General features: G+C 35.7%; 1 protein-coding gene across 4 annotated transcripts in view; it reads left to right on the top strand.

Annotated features, from left to right (window-relative positions):
- Positions 1-12177, top strand: part of LOC102227197 (proto-oncogene tyrosine-protein kinase Src) — a 39334-nt gene extending 27157 nt beyond the window's left edge. For 2 of the 4 annotated variants that reach the window (XM_023338642.1, XM_023338645.1), the window contains 10 exons: positions 62-160; positions 1091-1117; positions 1619-1722; positions 5009-5158; positions 5247-5402; positions 6295-6474; positions 6576-6652; positions 6761-6914; positions 9600-9731; positions 10581-12177. In XM_023338642.1, coding sequence (XP_023194410.1) covers positions 62-160; positions 1091-1117; positions 1619-1722; positions 5009-5158; positions 5247-5402; positions 6295-6474; positions 6576-6652; positions 6761-6914; positions 9600-9731; positions 10581-10789 — 1288 coding nt within the window. In that variant the 3' untranslated portion in view covers positions 10790-12177. The remainder of the gene's footprint in view (positions 1-61; positions 161-1090; positions 1118-1618; positions 1723-5008; positions 5159-5246; positions 5403-6294; positions 6475-6575; positions 6653-6760; positions 6915-9599; positions 9732-10580) is intronic. The other 2 variants (XM_023338651.1, XM_005811092.2) reach the window with 1 other exon arrangement.
- Positions 12178-15173: the final 2996 nt, after the last annotated feature.

Consider the following 15173-nt stretch of genomic DNA (forward strand, 5'->3'; position numbering starts at 1 on the left):
ATCTTTGTGTATCTGATGTGTGATGAGCCTTGGTTTAAGTCTTATCATTTTATCTGTGCAGGGAAGGGGACTGGTGGCTGGCGAACTCCCTGACCACCGGAAAGAGCGGTTATATCCCCAGCAATTATGTGGCTCCATCTGACTCCATCCAGGCAGAAGAGTAAACCCCTTCATTTATTTTTTTCTACATGTTCTGTTTTATCTGTGTCTTACCAAGAGCGATGATGATCCACTCCCTAATTCTAAAAGGCTTTCTCTCTTGGAGCCTTATGTTATTTTGAAATTACTTTTTGAAGAAAAGGTCTGAGATTTTGAGAAGTTAAAACATTGTTATTGGTTAGCTTAGCATAGCTTGGACTGCTACATCAAATAGCTTGATGCTCTTGAAAACTGATGGAATCTTGCTACCCATACCTGTTAAATCAACTATGAATATACAAGCAACAGCTTGGCAAAGAGCTAAATTATTTCCAGAATGTGTTTACAGTAGACTTCTGGTATTCCACCATTAAAACCTTGGTGGTTAATTGTTTTTTTTTTTGTGCCCATACTAAAATGCCTTGCAGTACTGTGACACTGCTGGTTTATTCAAAGGCAGTGCAAAATATTACCATAAATGTGTGTTTTTATAATTCTCCACCTCATACTTGGAGTGTTTGTGACTCCTACAGCATATAAAAATAATGAGCGCATGATTTTTAGGGGACTGTAAAACTCTAAAAAGTTCCCAGCACTTTATAAAAAACATTGTTTTTTATTATTATTATTTTTATTCTTCATATAATAGATGTATTGTGGTAGAATTATTACACCTTTAACATGCTAGCTACCGTTAGCTCAATCTGCAGTTATAAGCCATTTCTCTCTGCTGCTCTGCTTTGATGCAAAGATGTTTTTGGACATTCCTGTGTTGACTCTTCAGCTTTATCTTGCCAAAATAATTATTCCAAATTTCTTAACTTAAACTTTGTGTGGTTGCTTAGCATTTTCTGAATTTGCATGCCTACCTGCTCGATCTTACAGCATGATGCATGAGCTAATCTTCAGCTGTAACTACCTCCTTTCTCACTTTTCCCTTCTGCTCCACCAGTGATCTCAAACTGACACTAGATTCCAGGTAAGCAGCTTTTACCGGAGAAAGAAATATCAAATGAATATCAGGGTTTCCAATTCATAAGTGCAGATTTATGCGGGTAGAACAGACTTTATTTTCTCTGCTGCCTTTTGTCTCTTTACTCATACTCTCCATTCCACTTCACTTTTTCCCCAAACTGATTGCTTTTTAACACTTTGAAATCAATCAAATGAGTAATCTCTTCAAAACAAATTTGTTGCTTTGTTACGTTAAAATGAAGTAAAGCATCAAACCTTAGAAAAAAAACAAATAAATTACTAACTAATGGATTAAATATGTGAAAAAATAAGAAACTTGTCACTTTTCCAATGCTTGTGGAAAGGCAACATGTTTGGCATCTACTTTCAAGCTTAATTTAAGAGAGAGAAAATAAACTTTTGTAGTCTACTAGATGCATTCATAAATTGACGCTCTAATTCCCACATATGTTCTGCTCCCTGATGTTTTGGATTTCTGTTTGTCTTTTTTATTTGTACTTTCTAGATGGTTCTTTGCCAAAATCACACGCCGTGATTCAGAAAGGATGCTGCTAGCTTTAGAAAACAGAAGAGGGACTTTCGTGGTGAGAGAGAGTGAGACCACCAAAGGTCAGTGCTTCACCTTTCCCATTCAGTCTGTTGAGTTACGGCTGCAAAATTAAAACAGTGATTTAAATTCCCAGAGATTCCTACTACCTAACTTAAATTGCGTTTTGTGCTCTTAGATTGTAAATATATAGTCTTTTCACAAAACTAAGTTAAATTTTAGTTTAAAAAATAAATAAATACTAAGGCAAAAACACTAAAATAGACTGCCACCAATTAAAATGAAATGTATGAAGTCAAATATTTAAGGTTATGAAAACATAACATTTTAAAATCAATCTGATTTTATATCAGAAGCACTATATGAAAAACTGCATTATATTTGCTTTTAAGTAGCAGATGGGTGCTAATTAATTGAACTGGCTCACTAGAAAACCAAACATTTAGCTGTTTTGGAATATTCAGGTATTGATTAACACAATGCCAAGGTGGAAAAACACCAGTGATCTTAAAAAAACTTCTGTGAAGAGTTGTCAAGACAAAATATTCAAAACGTTTAGCAAAATTATTGACTCTTGGCAAACTTTGCAGAGAGGCTCCACTCTCAAAATCTCTTCTTTCTAAATATGAACAGTTTGGGATTGTAAAGTTTCATCTGAACAGCAAATTAAGACATTTAGTTTCCCTTTGGGATAAATTTGTTATATTTGACTAGAACTGAACTGAATAAAAAATATTAAAGATAATTATTTCTCTCGTTGTGTGTATTTTAGAAAGATAATAGTTTATCAGAGTCTTTTATTAGTGAGGCCTTTGCTTATCAAATACCAGATATGGTGAGGACAATAAAGAGCCAGTGGCCATGATTATCTCCCTTCCTACTAAATATTTGGAAGTAAAAATAAACAGCTTGTGGACCTGTGGAGCAGGATTTGTTCTCAGGTACTGATTAACAAAACCAGGTACAAATTCCTTTAATGCAGAGTTTTAGTGGACATGTGCCCTCTTCCACATGTTTAGTCTGATAAAAAATTAACATTAAAAAATGTATAAACATTTAATTTAGTTCATTTATTAACACTAGTTCCTATATATTACCACCACTATAAATATGTCGAGATTCAGAGGGACATTTACAGTATAACGAGCATTTGGAAAGACAAAAAGAACATACTTTGTTTGTCTTTATAATTCAGTAAATGGCTACAAGACAGTAGGTATTTCTCCAAACGTGTCCATGTCTGCAATCAAAACAATAAATAAAAGTCTTAGACAAAGATGGCTGGTAGGAACTAACATGTGTCTTGCCACCATTCAAAGTGAGGAGGAAGGAATAGGAGCAAAGAAGCGTTTTGTGATAACATCACATAAATAAACACTTGTCAGACTTTTAACTGTAACTATGTGCTTTAATTAGATTACGCCTGTCTGTAGCAAACTCCCAACATTGTATGTAAAAACAAATGTAAAAAAATATGGATAAGCACCCCTTAAGAATGGTGGAGAATGTGTTATGCTGTGGGCTTGTCATCATTCATTTTTTAAAAATTTTAATAGATTTAAAATAAAAATCTGGTTGCCTTTGTGAGAAATGTAAAAGAAAAAAAGGATCAAATATGACCTAATCAAGAGAAAAATGGTTCACAAGTCACAAACAACCTTCTTCCATCAACGTATCAACAGCATGACATACCCAAATGTTTTGGAAAATAAATAATATTGCAATTTTCTTCTCTAAATAAAGGTTTTTATATTAGGGGTGGAAATTCTGTTGCTACAATAAAAGATTAATGTCTTTTATAGCATTTTGTACATCAATACTGAAGTTGTCAATAAGTGTGGAGGACTGTCTACTTACAAAATGTTCAGATTTCAACGTGATTCTCAGTTTGAACTCTGTGCAGTTTGAACAAAGAGGAAATAAAGGAAACTTTAAGCAACGAGGCATGTTCCCCCGCTGTTCACTGCACTCCCTGCTGCGTTCTTGTAAAAGTGTTTGTACAGAAGAAAACCCATCAGGTGGCAGGGGAAAGGTTGGATGTGACGCTCCTGTAAAGTAACGGGGCTCCTGATAGGCAGATGCTGCGCCCATAGATACAGGCACTGAGATGAGATCAGGTTGAACTTAAATTATGTGGGTGTAAAAGGGATTAAAATCATCAACCTTCTTTTAACCTTTGCTATAATCAGCTGTTTCAGTCCTCAGCAGTCCATGGTTTGGGGAGAGAAAATGAGACAGAAGGAAGGAGGCTGATTAGAATCAATAGGGAAGAACTGGCTGGATGAGGGAAAAACACAGAATTTAGGTCAGTGTGGAGCTGAAGCTAAGAATTGTACAACCATAAGCCACATCACCCAGTTCAAACATAGAGGAAGTGGGGGAAGTGGCCTTGGGCTGCTCGCTGTTTCACTTTTAGATGTGTGCGCTACAACTGCTCCCTCTGGTGGTAAAATCAAAACATTGCACGATGTGAAATTTTGGGCACTTTTAGTGCTGTCAGTTGATTAAAAAATTCAGATTAATCACACTCAAATGCTGTGATTAATCACGAATAATCCTTATGCCTAACTTTGTGAGCAGCAAGTTTTGAAAAAAAAAAAAAGAAAATGTTTTATTGACAATAAATGTTGTCTCAAACAATAAATTCTCAGTTCTGAGTTTCTCAGTTTTTCTCAGATTCTCAGTTTTTCAGGTCTTTATATTCCAAATATTTCAGCTGCCTGAAACATTCGGTTCCTCCTCCGGAATATGGGAAATAATTATTCCTTCAAAAGCTCATTAACGGTGTTTATTCCTCTCATCATGGGTGACAAATCCTGTGGATTTGGAAACAGTTGCTCATATTTGCCAAAGTTACATGGAGGGACCAAATATTTCATCTGTCTGAAATAGTCTGTCCCCATTCCGTACCATGTTTATTTTTTAAATATTATTATTTTTTTATTTTTTATTTTAGAGTTTTGTTGTGGTTGTTTTTGTAACAACAGCTGTCGATTTACACTGAAAGTTACAACCTTGACAGAATGATGTGAGTCGCTTTATGGATAAATCCATCAGAAGCGCAGTGAAAATTGTCGGATTCACCTCGATGGCTGCAGAATGTCCTCCTGACACAGGGGGAACAGAATTTCATACAACATCGCGTAATTTGGTCATGTGAAATTTTGAGCTCATACATGTAGACGTGCTTCATTAAATTTTCACGGACATTTTTCACCTTTTGTGGTCTTTCGTGTGTGTCTAGCCCTAGATAATCCTCCGCGGTACAGTCGCTTTTAGGTTACGCATAAAAATTTTCAGACTAATCTTACGCGTTAACATTAACTTACCTATTTTTTTTATTTCCAGGTGCTTACTGTCTGTCAGTGTTGGACTGTGACAACACCAGAGGGCTCAACGTGAAACACTACAAGATTAGGAAGCTGGACAGCGGGGGCTTCTACATCACATCCCGCACACCTTTCGCCACACTGCAGCAGCTCGTCAATCATTACCGCAGTGAGTTCAGGGAGAAGGTTTCCCACTCAGTCTGTTATCAACTAAAACAGTTTATTATTAAAAAAAAAAAACGCTGTGTCCTCCTCAGAGCATGCCGATGGGCTGTGTCACACTCTGACGGACGTTTGTCCCGTACTGAAGCCTCAGACTCAGGGCTTATCCAAGGATGCCTGGGAGATCCCGAGAGAGTCGCTTCGCCTGGAGGTCAAGATGGGACAGGGCTGCTTCGGAGAGGTCTGGAGAGGTAGGTCATACAATATATTTCCTGTTTTTTTATAATAAAAATAGCTGCTTCTCTTTATTCCACTGGCACCTTTTTATAAAGATTTAGCAACCTGACATCTGCTGTAAACATAAATTAATCTTTCTTTCATCATTACTGCATAATCACAATCTGACACTGGAAATGTATAAAATTCAATCTTTAATTTGAGAACATTTACTATTATTATGTATTGTTAATACTACCATTATTAGTGGAACAGAATAGGAACAGTCTTTATTGTCTCGCAAAGGGGAAATTCAGGTGTAACAGCAGCAACAACATTCACACAAAAAGTTCTTGAAGTATTAAAAACAGCATATAAAACAATAAGATTGTAAGGAGAGAAGAGGAGTGGGGAGCGAATAAACCCCTGAGGAGCACCGGTCCTGATTGTTCTTGCTTGTTACTAAATGCTACTGAAATTTAAGTGAAAATGAAACATTATTATAGGTGCAAAACATTTTTAAAAAGTAAAAAATAAAACCCACAGCATCACAAATTTACATGAAGGCTAAAATAGCAATGATTCAACTAGTTTGAATAAAACCAAACTGAGCTTTGATCAAATTAAACTTATTAAATATAAAGGTTGCACAGTAATTTATTTCCCTTAAATATTGAATAATTTACCAAAATTTGAATAATAAATCTGGAAACCCTAGAGAAGGATGGAAATTTTGCGCAAAAATGATTTCAACCTCTATGAAGATCATTTTTATTAAAGCCTGCTCTTGACAATAAGGACATTTTTTGCCCTCCTGTTATCTTTCTAACACCTTGATAGGACATTTTGCAACTCATGGCTGAAAGTATGAAGGAAGTCCTGAGTTGTTACAGATGTGTCACTGATGGTGGATCTGCTTTTCATCAGGAACATGGAACGGCACCACACAGGTGGCGATCAAGACGCTGAAGCCCGGCACCATGTCCCCCGAGGCGTTCCTGCAGGAAGCTCAGGTCATGAAGAAACTGAGACACGAGAAGCTGGTTCAGCTGTACGCTGTGGTTTCTGAGGAGCCCATCTACATCGTAACAGAGTTCATGGACCAAGGTCAGCATGCTAACATTTTAGACCGTATAACTAAATTTCTCCCTGAAATTTCCTTAGTTGTTTAAAGGTTTGCTGCGTTTAACAAACTCCTCTACAAACAGGCAGCTTATTGGAGTTTCTGAAGGGACAGTATAGTACGATGCTCCGCCTCCCTCAGCTGGTGGACTTTGCCTCTCAGGTCAGAATATTTTCTTACCATTAGCTTGAGTTGCTATACCTGTTTGTTTTTTTTTTTTTTTGTTGATGTTTTTTGTAATAAACCCTAAATGTTGCCACCTTTCATCAGATTGCTTCAGGGATGGCCTACGTAGAGAGGATGAACTACGTTCATAGAGACCTCCGAGCCGCTAACATCCTGGTTGGAGATAATCTGGTTTGCAAAGTGGCTGATTTTGGTTTGGCTCGCCTGATTGAGGATAACGAATATACAGCCAGGCAAGGTGAGTAGTAAAGGTCCTTAGCCTCATAACTGGTGGTACCACCTTTAGAAGCAACTGCCATCTGTAATAACTACCAGTGAGTCTTTCACATTGCTGTGAAGGAATTTTGACCCACTTTTCTCTAGAGAGTTACAGGGTTTTCTAGCATGAACATCCTAACATCTCAATCAGATTTAAAGGGAACCTATCATGCAAATGTTATAATTTCCATGTTTTTCCTCTTCAATTTGAGTTGCTACTGCTTCTAAAAACAGCCTAAGCGCTTAAAAAAAACATCCAGCAGTTTTTCAGGAATAAGTCAATGTTTTTTGATGTCTTAAAAATGAGCTGTTTCAAAAACCTTATGAATATAACTTCACAAATATGCCCCTCACTTAGCTAGCGTTTATCATTTAGAAGCCCCTTGCTGCATTTTTGTTGGTTGTGCAGAAGGCACCACTTTTGCTTTTCAAAGACGTAAGCTTTCATAATTATGCATCTGTTTGCAGCCATTTTCACATGCGAGTGTAAGCGCATGTGAAAATGTACGCTTAAACATTTTCACATACGCTTACACATTGGCCAACAGCAGGTTTTTCTGGAATTTGAAGTGAGAAGAGGCCCTAAAACAACCTTTTGTCAGTGATGATCAAAATGTTTGTTGGCAAACATGAGACAGGCCTTTGTTTTTATTTTGCTTTGGGGGTTTTTGGTCATTAACGGTTTAATGACCAAAAAACCTGGGCCATTTTGTCCAGTTTCATTCTTATTGTCTCATTGTTCAATATTAACCTGAATTGAGGGAAGTGAAACTTGCAGAACTATAGATGTTGATCTTTGTTCTTTGGTGACTTCTTTCAAAACATGAATGCATCCACATTTTCTCTATATGTGGATGGATTCATATCTATTTACAGACTGATAGATGTCAATAACTTTGTTTCCCATCTGTATGCATATTTCTTCCATGGTGTGAGGCCTTTTGGCATCTTTTAGCCAAGTTGATTTTGTTATACAGGTTCTGTTTGAGTGATGTTTTCATTCTACAGGTTCATGCTGGTGTATAACTCATAAAATTGAAATTAGCTTTCCAAAAAAAATGTGGTTGATCATGACGAAAGCATGCTTTAACAGAGGGAGTGATTATTTTTCCACTTAGGGCTGATGTGGATAGCACTAACATTTGTAATCTGTTTTATATTTACTCTAAAATTAAGTTTTTTGATGTTCCAAAATCTTTAACACTATACATATTCCCACTACTCTGTAGCTTTGAATTGCTTTTAGACACTTAAAGTCAAGTTGCAATCTGAATACCGTCTAAGCACAACGTATGCAGTGACTCATGCACTATGAGGTGAAACTGATTATTAGTCAGGTTCATCTAGATTCCAACGCTCACTTACGGGCAGAAACCGCAGGAAGTTACTGACAGGAGGAGATAACTGGAGCCAAACACAAATGTCTGGCAGAAACTTACTGTAAATAATGGCTTGACTCACCCAGGGTGAGGAACTTATTTTGTGTTACACAATCATTTATTTTTTCAACCCATGAATACAGCCTAAAACTATAACATAAAAAATCTGACAATAGTGATTGCTTTAAAATGTTTGTAAAATTTCCAATTGTTCTTTTTTTCTACTAGAAGCTCCATATAAAAACTACTTATCTCAGAAAAGTTTAAAAACATGTATTTTTCACGCTATTTTTATGCTTTCTTTACAAAAATAAAATAAAAATCAATCACAAAATTTCTTTTTGTACGTCTCTAAACAGTTAAAGTGATTTGATGACATGATGAGGGTGCTACCCAGACAACCTTGAATAGAACATATTAGAAATTTAGAAATTCAGCAGCATTGATGTACGTAGGTTCACACATAAAACACAGACAAAAAGTATACATAAAAAACAAGAGAAAAGATTTGAGTTTGGACTCTGAACTTCCTGTAGAAGAGTCTATTGGTTCTTAATTTTCTGTCTCTGTGTCCCAATCTTCAGATAAGAATTAGAAAGTAGAAAGAAAAATATTTTCTTTAATATATCACACAATCCTTACTAAGTTTAGCTGTTTAATCCAATTTCAGACACCAAAATTCCCTCAATTTCAAGTTATATAAAATACGTTTGCAGTGCACCTGCTGCATGTCCTCGCTCGGTTTGAATTACTCGTAGTCTGTTTCTAGATTCGTTTGACTGGAATGGTGACTGGTGAAGATGGAGCGGCAGATATATGCTCAGCCAGAATGAAATGGCCGTTGTTCTGACGTAAACTCTGATTGCTGCCTGCAGCTATGCTGAAAGCTGTGGGTGGTGATACAACTGGTTTCTCTTTAAGACAAGCAGCTGGGTCACATGTAAACATCCCGAGGCTCAGAAGTTACAGAAACTAGCAAAGAAGAACATAGAAACTATTTCATGTTGTTGCTTCCCAGTGTTTTTTACTCTTCCAATCCTCTCCTGGAACAGCATTCCTTAAAAATCATGAACAGCTTATCACAAATCATCTGTAGCTGACGTTTGATATTTTTAAAACTTAGCTATATGTATCGCTAACTGCTACGGCAAGTCAGAATCTTCAACTCTTGTTGACCTCATTTATTATTCATCTCTAATTCCATATAGTTGTAGATCAGATTTTGAAAGGCAGCTTCGTACGAGTCATTGATTTCCTGACATGCTAACCAGCCTGTTTTCCTGCAGGCGCCAAGTTTCCCATCAAGTGGACGGCTCCTGAGGCGGCACTCTACGGACGATTCACCATTAAATCTGACGTCTGGTCATTTGGGATCCTGCTGGTTGAACTGGCGACCAAAGGTCGCGTGCCCTACCCAGGCAAGGCTCTTTTTCTCAGACCTCGTTTCATGACTTTAATACTTTAGGCCTGTTCTCATCAAGTATGACAAACAGTCAGGTTAAAGAGAAAGTACACCGTCTTTCAACTATAAGTAGAAATATTCTGTTCTTTACCAAGTTCGAATAAATTTACAACAACACAACAGATTTCACCAGATACTAATGAGAATTTTTTTAATTGTGGTGTTTCTAATGCTCGAATGTGTGTGCGTAGCGGAGAGGGGAATTGTTAATCATTTCAGATCCAAAGCTTAAAAAGTTTCACATGTTTGCTTTAGACTTCCCATTTGCTCATTTGAAAAGAATTTGCTAAAAGGAAAAGGATTTAGCTCACTACTTCTTTGACATTGCTTATTTATTTTTGCCAAGTTTGACAAATGTAATAAAAGCAGATCTAGCTGCAGTAAAAGTCACTTTACAGATGACTTTTACTGCAGATGTGTTATTGTTAAAATAGAATACACTTTATTGATCCATAAGGTAAAGTTGCTTATTTGTTGACAAGTTAATTCATCCAAAGTATAAATTATGTAAAATTTATAAAAGAAAACAAAAGAAAGAAACTAAAAGACTTGTGCGTTACCTAACATTTTCCCTAGTAAGATTTGATTTTGTCCTGTTCACTTTATTAAAAAGTAAAAACCCTTCAAGGCCAGGTTCAAATCAGTCTAGGACCGGACAAAATCCGTCAAGGGTCCTCAAATGGCCCTTGAGTCGCAATTTGGGCTCCACTTTTATACTTAAAAGTGTAGTAGAGAAAGTGGGTGTACTTTCTTTTTTTTCACTGTGCAGAATGATGAACTTTTAAGGTGTGGTTTGTCGTCCCAGGCATGGTGAACAGAGAGGTTCTGGATCAGGTGGAGCGCGGATACAGGATGCCGTGTCCGTCTGAATGTCCTGCTTCTCTCCATGAACTGATGCTGAACTGCTGGAGGAAGGAAGCCGAGGAGAGGCCCACCTTCGAGTACCTGCAGGGCTTCCTGGAGGATTACTTCACCTCCACTGAGCCTCAGTACCAGCCTGGGGATAACCTGTAACCAGGCTGTTTGGATATGCAAAAATGGACCGGCGCATGGACATGCATGTGTGGGAATAAAGGGGCAGAGATCAGCATAAATCTGGGTACAATCACTGACTGATTTTGTTTTTTTTCTCAAAGTCATTAACTTTTTTCATACATTTTTATCCAGAGAATCTAAAAAAATATTGCAAAAATAATTGTTTAATTGCTTTCTCTGATTTTTATGGAACATGATCAGTGAGTCAAATTTGGGAAGTATTGTTCTGCTGATACGTTTTTCAGTCAGACAAACATTTTTACCACATTTTCTTTCAGATCCAATTTGAAACAAGCTCAGACTGTCTTCCTTTTATTGAGCCTATAATAATTTCTTATGATGTTGTTGATCTGGTTTATTTTGAACTTGTTTCACCCTGATCAACTGGAAATGTGTCATGGCTGCCATTGGGGTTCATACAGCTGTTTGTGGTCAGAAAAGGTCAACTCAGGATGGGGGGAAAACAAAATTAATCTGCTGCAAAGATTTTTGTGCCAATGAAAATCTATTTTCTACTCTATTTTTGTTCTATTTTTGGTACTTTTCTTATAACAAAAAAACTACATTGTTGCTCTGAAAGGGTGATCCACTGTTCCTTCTGTGTATAGATTTTAATGTGCAGAGTTTTCACATTTATTTTAAGTCTCCTTTCATTTTAAGATTTGTTCTTTATTCAGCACTGCTACGTCTTTTTCTTCTTAGTGCCATCTTGAGCACAATTTTACACTGGAGATTTTTTTTTTGTTTCTTTGTTTTTGTTTTAGTTTATTATTTTTGGGGGGGCGAAGGGGACAAATGAGCAACAGGAGTGTGTTCACTGTGGTAATGCCTCTCTATCACCTGCAGGGGGCAGACCATAGTGGATTCCTGTTCACTCACACTAAGCATGTACAGAAAATAAAAATTGGCATTTTAAAACTTAATTGTAAATATCTTTGATGCTAATAATTTGTATATATCAACTTTTCTTATTTATTCATTTTAAATTAACCCAATTTTAAAATTTTTATTTCAGCACATGTGCATACGTCTTCTTGTTTATGGAATTTTTATGGGATAAATAACATGAAACGCATATAAAAATTTCATTACAAGTATTTTGGATCATATTTCAGTGAAACTGACCTGAATATTTTTTAATGACTGATTGAAGAGGTGAGTTTGTGACTCATTTAAACATCAGTACTATAGATTTTTGAAGAAACTGAGTGCTGCTGACCTTCCTCTCCATCTTGTCGCCTGTTCAGCATGCTGACTAACAATAAATTGTTTGAAATTGCTTCCAATTTGTGCTCCCACTTAATGTTTATTTGCAAAGCAAAAAATGCACGTTTGTATGTACTGTTTGTGTCTTCTGTGGGGTTTTTTAGGTCTCCTTCCTGCCTGTGCAGATATTGTTTTTAAAAATCTGCAGGTTTCCTACATATGCCGTATTCTTTTTCTACCATATTCTGCTAGTATTTTCACATAAACAACTCTTTGTGAAATTCTACCCTATACTGTTGAAAACCGAAAAGTAAATTTGAATAAAATTTGTACATTGGCAGAACTGTTGTTCTTTTCTCTTGTTTATTTTAGAGCTAAAACTTATTTTAACTGAGGTTAGGCATAATTATGAAGATCACAGCTGGGGAACCTCTAAGAACACTGACTTTTTTAAAATTATTTGTTTTTCTTCATTGAACTATTTCTTTATTGCTTTGCTGGTTACATGTTTTAGATCGTTATGCCAGTGATCGATGCAGTGACAGCTCATTTTTTGCTTTTTGTTTTTTTAAATGGAGGTCACCACCTGCTTATTTAAAGTTCATGTTGAAATTTAAAAAAATAGCATCACACATCCTCCACCATACCTATCTGTGGCCAGAAGATTTTCTTTTCTCACACACAGATATATATATATAATGTTTTAAACCAGAACTACCTGTTGAAGAAAATCTTGATCTCACGCTCATCTGAGCAAAACCATTTGAAGTCAAAGTAGTGCTTCGCAAACACTGTACAGATATTCTTGTGATAGTAGGACTGAAATATGTTTTTTCCGAACAACCAGTTGTCTTGTTGTTACAATCAAGTGGTTGCTATGGAAACATGGCTGCAGGCTGGGCACTTATTTTAACTTTGTTTTGGGTGGGAGTTTTAGTCACAGTATTTTCTTTGGTCTTTAACTAAAAAGAATCCTTGAAAAGTAAATATTTGTCTTCTACATGTTGCAGTTCTTATTTTATAATACCCTTGATTACATGTAGAACTGAATGCACACGTCAGCTTTAGCCTGAACCAGAACAGGTTGAACTGAACAGCATAGAACAAACAAGTGGGGGGAAAAAATCTCAGTATAACGTACAACCTCGTCCATGCATGACGTGAAAACAGGCATTAAGCCAGGAAATGCAGCTTCAACCTCTCCCACACACCAGTCCTGCATGTTCGGTCTGAACAAAGAAGTTAACAATGGTAAGCATGAACACAGAAACTGACATCCATCAACATCCAAACCGTAATAAAAGAAACTAAAACAAACACTGTGTGCTTTAAACTCAAAGTATGGCTACATGTCAACAGTAAGTCAAACCATACACAAACAAACCAATGACAGATGAGCGCTGTTTCAGAAGTCCTGCTTTTGTGAGCTTATATATAGCCTAAAATATTAAAAAAAACACATAATAATCATACCATACATAGCTGCTAGCTGCTTAAATTAACAGCTTTAAGTTTATAAATCTAAGCTTATAAAGTAAATATTATCACCTGTGAATCTGACAACAGCTTCATTTGTGTTTTTTTTTTATTATTACACATCTTATCAATAGTTATACAGAATAAACATGGCAAGAGGTCTAGTTTGTAAAGGAACATTTTTGCAGCTGGTAAAGGTAAACCACAATGTACAATTAGTTTTAACTTCCTGTTTGAGTTGACATGCTTTTATCTTGAAGGGACAACTTCCTGTTTAACTGTTAGCACTAAGGCACCTTAATGCCAATCAAAAGACAGAAAATAAGTTTGATCGGAGTTTATAAAATGCATCTTGTCATTAGTACCCCTTCGATAGAGGTACAAGGTATGTTTATGATATAAATAAGTACATGTCTTAAATATTGTGTGTTTTAAACTATGCATTTGTTTAATTATATGCCCAAACTAAAGTTAATTTACGTTGTAAATGTTATTTTAAGTTAAGTTAACATTCTTCATCCTTCATTCCTACAATTTATATGATGCACACTGGTTTCTGATCGACGTAAGCGCTTTCTGAACAAATAAGGCACGAGGATAACTAAAACGTTAGACTGTTAGCCTGATGTGTAGCATGCTAGCTACGACAGATACATCACTATGGCAACGTATGTGCTCCTGCTTTGATTTCCGGAAAGTTCCAGTTTAATCCTCTATCTTAGTTTTGTGAAACAGCCCTGTGGTGTCTTCTGGTTATTAAATAAAGACATCAAAAACAAATGTAGAATCTTAAACTATTTCAGCCACATGTCCAAAGAGTCTATAAGAAAGACAAATAAATATTCAAGAATAAGAGTTTTGTTATGTTTGCATGGCAGCAGAATGACATGTAAAATATAAATGATCAAATGTTTTTACTATAAACAGAATTTTCCCATTTTGTTAGGATTTTGATTCAATTGGGATGTATAGAGATAAATTTTAATCTGTGAAAACACCCAAAATCATTAAAATACCTGGCAGATTTAAATAAAATATTATCAATCAACCATGAAGTTTGCTTCTAAAAGGAAATGAGACAAATGATGATGAACTTTGTAAAATGACTATCAATTTTTAAATGAATATCTGATTTATTTTTAAAAAGACATGTTCTTACACTGTATTTCTTTTTTTCGTATACTAAAATGTCCCGTTGATAATAACTTCCATTAGTAGTTCATATTGGTCTCATCTGGCTGAAGATTATAATTTCCATTTTATTCATGTAAAGAAAACCTTTAATCCTCTTTCAATTCTAATGTTTCTATTTATTAAAATTATGTATATCTATATGTATATGTATAGATATTTGGTTCTCATTATATTATGTTATTTTATTGAGTCAACAACTTGATTCATAAATATGTCTAGAATAAATAATATAAATACAAATACATTAATATAGAAAGTGACGTTTTAATCCCTATCTGTATCTCAAGTGCACTACTACAGAGAAAATGTCAAAAATACTTTTTGTGTGTTTTCACAAACAGACTAAAGGTTTTGTGAATCTTTATTTTGATTCACAAAATTGAGAAGTCGAATCCGGTTCAGGTTGAGCTGTCCATTCAATTTTAAATTTTAAATGATCAGATAGACTTCAGAGTCCTTAAAACACAGTGATATGACACCTTAATTT

This window comes from Xiphophorus maculatus, chromosome 1 (genome assembly GCF_002775205.1).
Source record: "Xiphophorus maculatus strain JP 163 A chromosome 1, X_maculatus-5.0-male, whole genome shotgun sequence".
Lineage (NCBI taxonomy): Eukaryota > Metazoa > Chordata > Actinopteri > Cyprinodontiformes > Poeciliidae > Xiphophorus > Xiphophorus maculatus.